Raw genomic sequence first — 12718 nt, 5'->3', positions numbered from 1 at the left:
AATTAATTTGATTTAGTCCCAAACATACACAAACTGATATTTGTTATTGCCATTACATTTCAGTTTAGTTAATTTCATATTTATAGATTTGTGAAGTTTTGTAACATTCTTGAGTTTATTTGAATTTTAAAAATACTTGAAGGTGTGATATGAAACTTAACTAAGGTATATTTTAGATAAGAATAAATGTTATAACAAAGATGTTCTGTGATTTATAACATTTAAACAGTTATAACAATCATCAGTAAAAATACATTAAAACAATAGCAACAAAAGAAAAAATAATAATAATTACACATATAGAGGACAGAACCTTTTCTTTTAGAGATGGATTATTAATGAACAAAAATTATGAAGGCTAGTAATGTGATGTTTATTTATATCACATTTGTGGCCATAGATAGTCTTCAGCAAGGATGCCTAGCTGAAGACTTAAGGCAGAGTGGACATAGATACCTTTTTAGTGGTTTCCAGTAACTCATAATTAATAATTATTATTAATTGTAATTTTTATTGAAAATGTGTAGCAACTCTACTAGTAGAAGTTATTACATAATAATAGTCTACTCTGAAAACGCTGTTTACGTGTTGAAAATTGCCATATGGATTTTAAAGAAACACTCCTCATAATCAGAGTTGTTACTGTGCTGAGAAATCCATGAGGGAATACCCTCATTTAGGTGTACAGTTTGCTGTGTGGCTTTTCATTTGTTTTGAATACCATAGGTAACCACCTAGAAGGGCCAACAGAAAGATTCCAAAGTTAAGAGTAATTGTGTTTGTTAATAGTTTGCTCTTGATAAGATGCCCTTTCTTTTAAGTAATACAATTATGTAAATGAACAAATATAAATTTTTTTATTTGTATTTAAAAATTGTGAATTTTAATGAAAAAGAAAAGCAAGGGTCAAAAAGCTTTCTTACATTAGTAATTGTACTACTTTTTAATAAGTTTTTCTCTTGCGAGTATCTCACTAAAAAAACAGTTAAAAAACCATTTACATAATGAATAACTCTTCTTCAAGTTTATCAAATGTTACTAAAACTGCTTACTAAAATACATATAGAGGAGAGTAGGACAAACTTCATTCTCAAATAAAAGTAATGGATTGTCACTTAAAGTTATTAAAATTCATGGAACTTGTGTAATTTAATATATATACATAAAAGCTCTTCAACATGCCATCAAAGAATGCTACTAATATATAGCTTAACATTACCAAACCAGAGCATCTGGCCTTTGGATCTGGACAATAAAACCAATTTTAAATTACGTAACAATTACAGTAATGTGTTTGCTTAAAGGCCATTATTTCATCACCTATAGCACTGTTGCCATTGTATATGTAAATAAAATTCTATTTTTCTGTTCTGTCCACTGCATTGCATAAAAAAAATTCCAAAATCTGTTGTGTAGTATCTGTATCTTTATGTATATTATTACTAAATTATTGGTTTTAAGTAAAACTCCTTAATTGCTTACCATTTATTGGTTGTCTTTTGCATATTTAAACTGGAATTTTATGGTTTTCACCATATTGACATTACTATAAAAGTATCAAGATCTACCACAGCATAATTTACGATTGTGTGTCATGTGGTCTCAGATTATTTAAATGTAGAATAATTGGTTCATTTATTTATAGTACTTACTGAGTAACATAATTTGAATAAAACATTCCAATCCAATCTCACCTTCCTTTGAGCTTGTTCAAGTATGCATTCATGTTGCATTCCTTCCTGTGCAACTTTTAAGTTTATTGTAAAGGTAGTTTTATGAATAAGGCTAATTCATCAAGTTTTGTAGGAATTAAACAATCACGTGGTATTTTTGCAAATCTTTTCTTGGTTTACAGCCAATTTTACTTTTTTTTCATAAAATAGTTAACCGAGTCACTTAATTATGGAAGAGATATTGTATAACAACCACAGGAATATAGCTCATTGTTCAGTTTCCTACAATGTTGATTTATCAACAGTTAGCTCAAGGAACTTGTAAAGCATTGCAAATCTCACTAGATGGCAAAAAACTGTTATTCAAACAAAATTATGTGATGAATTACAGGCCCTCATACAGAGTAACAGAAGGACTTCAAAGTTTGTATGGGAGTACATATGCAAGGAAGAGTTAACATTGTCATTTCCCAGCACTTTTATTGTTATGAGAATTTTGCTGATTTTGCCCAAAGTAACTGTTGATAATTAATGGTCAGAAAATTTTTTTTTTCATATTCAAATTGCATAAATAACAAAATCCATGACACAAACAAGACTTGTTAAAAGGACAAAGTTCAAACCTAAGTTTTGATTTTAAGAAGACAGTGTGCTATTTTGTCTAGTTGAGAGCAAGGAAAGTGAAAAGTCTCCGATATTTTAATTTTTAATTGATACGTAGGCATTTAATAAAGCTTATTTTTAAAATGGCTTAACATGCCTTCCTGTGGTGCAGCTATAAGTCTGAGAGCTTATGGTAAAAATTGGTTTCAATATTTCCAGTGGGCAAAACATAGATAGCCTATTGTTTAGTTTTATGCTTAATAACAACTAAACAAATAATATAACATTGCCATTGACTTTTATAAGTAACTGAATTTGATTTGTAGTCCTACTGTGTTATTACAAAGTTGAAAATAAAATTAGAAGTGTCAGCAGCAAAATAGCTAATATAGACTTTATTATAAAATGTTTTACATGAGATCTATCCTAACATAATTTATGAAGTTTTTAATATGAGGTGGAGGGAGTATTAAGAATATATTTAAAGTATGTTACTTAACACTTAGTAGCATAAATGAAAGTTTTAATTACTCGTATTGTTATTCAATTGCCATGTATACTATTGTTTGTGTTCAACCTGCTATTTTACTCCATATTTTGAACTTATGTAGCATTATGGTTAATTTTTAAATGTTCTTAAATTTGCTTGTGACATTTAATATTTTTTACATTGGAGAATTGATTTTTTTTGTGTGTGAAAATGCTGTTTTACTTGCTTTCATTTATGATATTTGTTGTCCTACTCATGGTTAACATCTAGTTTTTCATGATATCCTGACCTTTATCAAAACAAAATGAAACTAAATACAGTATTATAAATTAATGTCTACTGAAAAGAGAAAGAGTTGCCAACTTTGGCCAATGTTTTTTTAAAACTGTTTTGAAGATAGTCAGATTACATGAAAGAGCAATTGCTGTAATTTATTGATAAGCCCAAGTTTAAGTTTAACCTTTCGATTGTTTTTGTTAGGTACAATAGGATGCAACCTTTATGATAAATAGGAGCCTCTATGAAAGGATGGCCCTTACAACCTTTGATGCAAATTTTAGTTTTTATGTTATTGTTTTTTTCTTTGTTTTGTTATCCATATAACGTTTTGAATGGATGATTGTGGTTGTTGTATGTGAAATTGATACATGAGTACATCAGAAATACTTTGAGCCTTATTGTGTCACTCTGGCATCCATATTTTTTACTGTATTGGGTATAAATGACACCCTTCTCACTACTTTAAGTAGCATTTGAATGTTATCTACATATATCAAAATGTTTTGTGTATTTTATACAAGTGGATACATTAAATAGACCTATTGGAACACTAAGCAAATTTGAACTGTGCATGTGGAGGTTAATAACCAGTTGCTCTAATGTCGGCCTCATGTGGACTCCATTATATTGTGTGTTGACCAAGTATTGGATAACTTTTCTATATTGTGAATAATTTTCTCATAGAAATCATAGTCAGTACTCTAGCTTTTGGAATAGAAGAGAAGCTATATTGTTCTGGTAAGTTAATCATAATAACGACCTTTCAATGTGGATTCCTGTACATGGTGTGGGGACCTCCCAGAGAAGGTTCTGTTCTTTCAGTTTACCTCCTCTGGACTCTAAACATCCACCCACATATTTGCTATGGGTGGCAACCCTCGAGGGGGAGGATAGGATCCTGGTGATTGAGGGGTCCAACCTTTAATACACCGCTTTGGCCTTGAATTCCTGTAGATGGTCAGCCTTGGGGTGGCACCCCACTATCAATTGGCTGGTTTACTTGGGCAAGGTCAACCAAGTACCAATATTGAATGTTCTCAACAGGTGTTGTGGACATTGTGTCTGATGCTGATGTTTGGGTATGGTACTCACAAAACCTTGGCATTGCTGCAGTGTCCTTGTTTGGCATTGTAGTGCATCCCCTTGTAGGGCTCCATGGTGAATGGGGTCAGTGGGCACCAAAATATACTTCTTTTTATTATCGATCCCCGGAATAAAAAAAACTACCATAGATAAACTACTACCTGAATCTTCAGCATGTGGTTATCTTCAACACCTGTACCTCATTTTCTGATACTTCATTCTTTTTCAGACTAATCTTTAGGACAAATATCTCCCTTTTCTTAATTTAGAAGGGACTAGAGGAGCTTACTAGCTCTCCAAAGTCAGTCAGAAAACTTCTCTTTGTTGACATATTGGTGAAAACATCTACTCTTAAAAACAGTGAACTCCTCTTGCATTAGAAGGCTATAGGAGATATACCCATTGAGTATATGTGGATTCCTATGCTACTTTGAATTTGTCACAAGGAGTTATTGTTGGGATGGATTTGATGAACATCTGTGAGTCAGAAATCCTCACTGGTTTTCCCACACAAGGAGTTTTTGCAGTGAGGCATATCTCTACTCAGAAAGATAGAATTATGACACTGGCCAATGTTCTAATTTTGAGGATTACATCATCATTACCACCTGTTGCCATCAAAGCAGGTTATCTAAATTGCAAGGTACAGCTCTTATATTTTAAACTCTTTTGGATGTTTTCAGTGTCAGCGGTTTGGTCATTCAGATATATCAAGTCGTGGTTCATTGATGTGTGCTTGTTGTGGTGGCAAGGACCACGATACTTATAAGTGTGAAATAGATTTTCTTTTAATTATAGTGGCTTTCACCCACCTTAATTTTGTTCATGCCTGAGGTGGATGGAAGAAAGAGGTATAATGTTTGAAAATGGTTCACAACACTTCTTAACCCGAGGCTCAAAAGTTGCTGTACATCACTGCTTCAGTGAGAGTGGAGACAGATCTCTCCTTGCCTCTACAGCCTCTGAAAGAATTCTCAAACCATGTCAAAAGTCTTTTGTCATCTATGGTTAGGCAAGTTGATGAATCAACATCAACACCCATCTCCATCTTTACCATTTCTTCCAGCAGATCCCCAGATCCACTTTCTTTTGCTTCGTGTTTGAGTGTTTTTTTGGGTCCATTTTCTTCTCTGGCTCCAAGATGCAGAATTATCATTTGTTCACTTCTTCAGTAGCTGCAATCTTCTTCCAGTGACAGAGACCTGCCCAATTGACTCAGGGCAGGATTTGCAGAGGTTGATAGACATTTTTTGAGCAAGGAAAATAAAGAAAAAAGATGTAGAAAAGAGAAAAGCTCTTCACCTAATTTACCTCTACATGAGTAAAAATGACCACTTTGGTACAGTGGCACTGTTGAAGTTTATGTTCTAATTAAAATGATATCAAAGCACTGATTGATTCTTACCATTCTGTGTGTCTTTCATTACAGGAAACATTTCTGAAACCTGCCAATACATTCACCTTTCAGCAGTTTTCTTTTTGCAGAAATGACATGTTGTGTGATGGACAAGTGTATGGACGGGTACTGCTGGCTGATCAGCATGTGCTCACTCTGTTTTTGCCATTTGACACACCCTTGGAGGCAGTAGCCATGCATTTTTCCTTGGGTCATACCATCACTGTTTGTTCTCTCTACCTGTCTCATGGAGAGATATATGATCAATCAGATCTTGGTACTCTCATTGAACAGTTGCTGTCTCCCATTTTAATCCTTGGGGACTTTAATGGACATAATACCCTCTGCAGGGGTGTTGCTCCATAGAGCATATGCTGTCAGATCACAACCTTTCTGTTTTCAGTACAGATTCTTATACTTATTTTCATGTATCTAGTCAGTCCTTTACTGCTATTGATCTCTCAGTCTGCTCCCCTTCACTATTCTCCCACTTTTCATGAAGGGTTGACAATACTCCATGGGGCAGTGATCATTTTGAGAGAGGCTGCTCATGGTTGATGCCATCCAATTCACATGCCCAAGTGGAAGCTGGATGAAGCCAACTGGACCCCTTTTACTGCTCTCATGGAACTTGATCCTGCTGTTTTCTGTAAGCCATCAACAGATGACTGTGTGATAGGAATGACTGACTGTATTATACAGGCAGTTGCCCAATGTGTTCTTAAAACTTTGACATGTTTCTACAATATCCTCGTTCGTGGTGGAATCCTGCCTGCCATGTGGCATGGAAGGCTAAAAAATGGGCCTGGAGTACTTTTCATAGCTATCCCACACTTTTGAATCTCATCGCTTTTCAGCAGGCCCATGCATGTGCTCAGCAGGTAAGATGTCAAAGCAAAATAGAATCTTGGATTAAGTTTGTAACCAGCATCTCTTCTACCACCAGTTCCAAAGTCATATGGAATAAGATTCAAAATGTCAGTGGGCAGTTTAATTCAGCCCCCTTTTGATCTTTGCTTTCTGATGACCAGGAAGATGCTAATGCCCAGAGCATTGCCAGTACTCTTGGTGAAAGCTTTTCTCATGCACCTACACTTCTGCTTCGTCCCCCACCTTCCCAGCCATCAAGACATTGGCAGAGCGATCACCTCCCTCCTTTTGGGCTGATCATCTCTATGACTATAATTGCCTTTTTACACTGGTGGAACTTCAGCTTGTTCTTCATTGGTCTGGCTGTACATCACTTGGACCCAATTATATTCATTACAAGATGCTGCACCATCTATCTCCTGCCTCTTTTTTTATTCTTCTGGTTGTATTTAACCAGATCTGGCAGGAGAATGTTTTTCCTGATATGTAGTGCTAGGCTATTTTCTTGCCTTTCTCTAAGCCTGGGAAGGACCCCAATATTTCTTCAAACTACCGACCAGTTGCTTTGTTGAGTTGTCTCTGTAAGACCTCAGGGAGAATGGTTAATGCTTGTTTTTTTGGTTCCTCGAATGAAACCTCCTCTTGCCCACCTAGTGTGGTTCTAACAACAACACTCCACTATGGATTATGTGATTTGACTTGAAATGTTGATCAGAGAAGCATTTGTTAAGTGACATCTCATGTCAGTATTCTTTGACTTTAAGAAGACTTATAATGCTATGTGGAGGTATGGCATTTTGTGAGACCTCCATTTATATGGAATGCGTGGCCATTTTCCCATTTTTATTAAACATTTTTTAATGGGCAGGCAGGTTCCAGTTCATGTTGATTTGACACTTTCCCATTCTTTCCTACAGAAACTTTGAGTCCCTCAGGGCAGTGTCTTGAGTGTCACACTTTTTAGTATAAAGATTAATGCTATCGCTGGATAACTCCCTCTTACTGTGGCAAATGGGCTGTAGGTTAATGACTTGCACATCTCGTTAGTCGTTGAGCATGAGGTTTATTGAGTGGCAGCTACAAACTGATCTCAATTGTTTACTGAAATGGACCACAACACGTGGTTTTCATTTTTTTTTATTTAAAACTGTTTGCATGCATTTTTGCCACCAATGGGGTATTCACCCCAATCTTGAACTCCGTATTAATGAAGTTGTGCTTCCTATGATCCCTGAGGCAAAGTTCTTGGGACTTATCTTTGACCATAAGTTAACCTTTATACCACACATCAAGCAGCTATGAGTAAAGTGTACAAGGGCACTGAATATATGCTGAACATTTTTCAAGCCATCCTTCCATTTATACAGTTGGTTTGAAATCAGGTGATCTGTGGGTTCTGCTATGGTTTGTTGTGGTTTGGTGGTTGCATCACAGAATCCCCTCTACAGTTTCTGTATTCACTGTAGAACTTTTCACTATTTTTTTGCCCTGGATTACATAGAAGCTAAGCAGTGCTCGAATTATACTATTTATACTGACTTGCTTAGTTCTGTACTTGCTCTGGAATTGCATCACTTTAGTTCTCACCCTGTTCTTGCCAATATTTAAAACTGACTGGCCCATTTCTCTATAAAATCTACTTTTATCCAGTTCTTCTGGATATAAGACCATGTTGGTATTGATGGGAATGAGCACACTGACACTGCAGATAATTCTGTCTGCTCTGATGCTATAACTCCTGTACCTGTTCCATACATGGACTATGGTCCTGTATTCAAGGCTCAGCTCCATGCCAGTTGGCAGTCGACTTGGAGTGAGCAACGTGAAAGAAAGTTTTGGCCATCTTGTTTCCGTAAGGAACAGAAAGTTGTCCTAACTAAATTATACATTGGTCACAGTATTTTAACTCATTGTTTTCTTTTATCTGGGACTAATGCACCAATGTGTGGTCTGTGTAACACTCGAGTCACAATAATTCACATTTTATTGTCATGCAGTCATTACAACTCTTAACAATGGCACCACTTTAGACATGTTTTGTCTACAGATTTACCTCTCATGCTGGACAGTGTCATTGGCAGTACTGATACAATCCATCTTACAAATGTTTTTACTTATTTAGGGCTGTTGACCTTTTTAATGCTATTTAAGTTTATAATTTACAAATTAGATTTTGTTTTATTTTTAAATCATTACTTTTCACAAATTTTAATTTTTTTTAAACTTATTGTTTGGCATAGATAGCTTAGTTGCTTTGCATCATAAAACTCCAAACAACCAACCAACAAAACATAACAATGAACAAGATTCATAAATAAAATTATAGAGAAATGAATATAAGAGACCCAGATACTATTTAATGTGGTGGGAGGAATCATTTGTAGTTACACCAATGATTCAAGCTTGGGTGAGAATAGTCTGTTCCACACTTCTAAGCTGTAAATGAAAAATACTTCTTTATTTTTTTAAAGTTTACAGCTAATGGATTTGAACTGAAGTGTGTAAGATATAACCATCAAGTTAGAACAGTTTGTAAGTTTTATGTTAAGCAGAGTACTTTCTTCATTCATTTCTTCTTTTTGCAGTGTAACTGGTGGCGAGTTGTTTGAAGACATCGTAGCGAGAGAATACTACAGTGAAGCTGATGCAAGGTAACTGTTTTTTTTCATTTTGCTTTGTATTTAAGTGGAAGTAATTCTGTCTTTCTGCTTGGTGTAGATCTAACAATTTTGTGTGTATGGAGTAACATGCACTAGTGCACTACATAAACATGATTTGTTATTGTAACTCTTTTGTTATTTGCACTTTAAAAGCATACCAATACTAAGATATTGACATTTAAGTTTTCAGCATTTTACGATTTCTGACTAGGCATTTCAAAATGCTGGGGATATTTTTTTGGGATCCACTGCCTACAAGAGCAGCAAAAAATGTGTGCAGAAAGGATGAACTCAGAATGGAACGTTCAAGCAAACATTATCTGACCTTCAATCACTTATGTGGTTACTCAGTATTATTTCAGTAATTATTTATGGGAGGAATATTATATACCAATTTTACCACAGCCTATGATAGTGACCCTGGTCTTGACTACTGAAGCAAAACATCAGATAAAACAAAGAAAACAGTAACTTAGATTTTAAATTTTGTAGACAATGAGAAAATGCATTTGAAGTAATGTACACATATGGCATCTACATTTTAGGAATATAAGAGATTATTCCAACAACAGAAGGAATAATAGCAGAGGACTTTATCTTCTATAGTTGTTTTTTCTGTTTTATGAATAAATCTTTCAGTGAATTTTTCCTGATTTTGAAGGATATAGATATAGGTAACACATGTAAGATGTAAAATATACTTGGAAAAAGGTGCTTTAATATGAGTATTATGATTTTCACTATATTTATATGTTCAGTGGAAAATGTTTAAAACTTTGCAAGACTACATCTGTTTCATAGTAAGTAATTTTAATAGTCACTTAACTGTATATTTTAGTATCAAATCTCATTAACCTTATATATTGTATGTATCATATATCTTCCATTGACACTGTTGTATGTTTGCAGACTTACAATGCTAGAAACTGGGTTTCAATACCTGTGGTTGGCAGAGTGTAGATATGTTATAGCGTTGCTCTTTGCTTAAGCTCAATATAAAATTTATATATGTAATAATGTGAAGACGTTAATCACTGATCAGTTAGTAAATGTGAACATTCACAGTAACACAAAGATGAATTGGCAAGCTGAAAGTAAACCTGTTTTCTTTCTGTCTATTTCAATTTAAATGTTTTATTATTGAGACACACAAACAAAACCTTTGCAAACACAAATATGAGCCATTAAAATGATAAATTAAGAGCAAAACAATTTTAGCTACATATCTTTAACCACAAATTGGTACTTGCAGTTAAAAAACTTCACAGCAAACTGCATCAATTTAATTAGTAGTGTACAGTTAGTTCATTTACTAATGACTTTTCTGGAAACATGAAATTGGCACTCTACTCTACTCTCTACTTAAGCTCATAAACAATTTAAATAAATAGTTATTTTATTCATAAAATAATATTTTTAACAATGTTGTGCAAGCTGTAAATTCTCTCTTTCTGGGAAGTATTTATTATTTTTACACAAAAAGTGTGTAGAAACTACTCATGCTGATTACATTCTACACCATTAGGTGTTACTCTCAAGTTTAATAAGGCCATGTAAACATGAAAAATTGTTAGTTGTATGCAGGTTTGATACCATTATAACTTTATCATTGGTGCAATAGAAAATCAACTTTTTTCAACACATTACAATAATAAATCTCACTTTTATCACATTAGTAAATAAGTTATTGCAAGTTTTATCCTTCACAAAGTTCATCTCACATTTAGATTATTTGTACATGTCAAAATGAAATGCTGTATATCATGTACTATTAACAAACCTTATCTTTTAACTTTAAATGGAACCTTTAGTTTTTAGTGTTAAACATTGACTTTGGTTAGGGGTGTCAACTTGTGTAGGTTGTGGAACTGAATCCAGTGGTTAAATATGTTTATTCTTTTAGTCATGGTAGTGTTATATGACTTTCAATTCCATTATTTGTTAATAAAGAGTAACCAAAAAGTTGCATTTTCTCTAGTAATTTTGCACAACAATTAAAGAAATTTAGTTAGTTTCCCAATCCTTCAGTGTAAGGTAGGCATTAACCTATAGATCATGTGCTCTACTGTTGTCTACATTCTTGTGCAATTTGTAACATTATAGCAGTATCAATTGTGTGCAGAGTGTGTATCTCAAAAGGATAACATTTTGAAAGCTGTATTTGATAGGATTTTGCATCAGTATTACTAGTACATTTGAGGGTAAATTATAAATATGGGACTGTTCTGAAGACTGTAGATTTGTTCTGAGTTGTTTGTTATTTCTAGCTGGTAGAGCAAATAAGTCTGTTTTTGCCTTTACTGTGAAGTTTTCTTATGATTTATCATTTGCAAACTTGGCCTACAAGCATTTTTTAAAAGTGTTGAGGAGAAGTAACTTAATTTGTTATCATATATGTAAACTAAAATTTAGATTTTATTTTTACCAGGTAATATAAATGGATCCTCTAACCAAAGAATAATGTTGCAAAACTGGTATCAGAAGTGGGGTTATTTTGGGGATAATGAAATAGTAATATTAATAAAACTTCAAATTTTATTAAAGAAAACCATGACTATGAGAGCACAAACTGAGATAGGAGACCAGCTAGACATAATGAAAATAAATAACAATTAGAAAGAAAGAAAGATCATATAAATAAGACTAGGAAAAATTAGACTGAAAATGAGAAGAGATGAAAGAAAATTGAAAAGAAATGTGCAGAAAATTGATAAATAATGAAAAGGTAATAGACAAAAAATTTAAGAGAGGAGTTAAACGGTAGCATCCTACTGCTTAAAGTAGAATTAAAATAGAAAATAAATCTGACTGAAGACAAGATTAATAAAATTATTGGAAATGTACAGGGAGATTAGAAGAAGTATAGCAATGCTATAATGACAAAATTAATGAAGTAAAAAGTTAAGAAAGACATTAATGAACTAATACAAATCATTAATAACATAATAAAATATCTGAAAAATTAATTATTGAATACAAAGGAAAAATTTCCCACACCTATTTCTGTATCATCTGAAGAGTTTCTGCATAAAACATGAACTTATGTAAAAGGATAATATATGTGATCTGCATCTATTACAGTTACTGTAAAAGATATATTTGATTACTTTAATCATGACATTACCAAATCTAGTTTCAGAGTATAGCTGGATAGTTCATTGTTGGCTAATATGGAAAACAACAGACTGTGAGTGTTAATTGTGGGTTATGACTGTGAACATTATTTATCATTGGTTACACTGTATTATCAGGGTGATAAGATAGTTCCATAAAATAGCAGGAGACTTAACCAAGATATTTATGAGGAAATAATTAAGTTCTGTAAGTAAATAAGTTTGTGAGAAAAAAATAATAGAGGCTGGGTGCAGTTGTGCAAAATAATAATAATTTTTATACAGGGTGTTTGGAAAGTCACTGTGCAGTTTTGTAATCATATTTTATTCAGTCTATTTTAATCCAGCAACTGATAGCGGTGTTTAGAAACAAAATAAGAAGGATCCAAGCCTGTATTGATGCCAACAGGGGTCACTTTCAACATTGTTTATAATTGTCATTGATATTTACCCCCTTTTTTTTATATTGAAACATGTCTGTTAATAAATATATAAGTGCACAGTGACTTTCCAAACACCCTGTACGAGCACTGTGTGTATACTTGCTTGAT

General features: G+C 33.5%; 1 protein-coding gene across 14 annotated transcripts in view; it reads left to right on the top strand.

Moving 5' to 3' along the window:
- LOC143252783 (calcium/calmodulin-dependent protein kinase type II alpha chain) overlaps positions 1-12718 on the top strand; it is a 135150-nt gene that overhangs the window by 76023 nt on the left and 46409 nt on the right. For all 14 annotated transcript variants that reach the window (XM_076505479.1, XM_076505477.1, XM_076505476.1 and 11 more), the window contains one exon: positions 8980-9045. In XM_076505479.1, coding sequence (XP_076361594.1) covers positions 8980-9045 — 66 coding nt within the window. The remainder of the gene's footprint in view (positions 1-8979; positions 9046-12718) is intronic.

Source organism: Tachypleus tridentatus, chromosome 6 (genome assembly GCF_004210375.1).
Source record: "Tachypleus tridentatus isolate NWPU-2018 chromosome 6, ASM421037v1, whole genome shotgun sequence".
Taxonomy (NCBI): Eukaryota; Metazoa; Arthropoda; class Merostomata; order Xiphosura; family Limulidae; genus Tachypleus; species Tachypleus tridentatus.
This window is presented reverse-complemented; position numbering and strand designations above follow the sequence as displayed.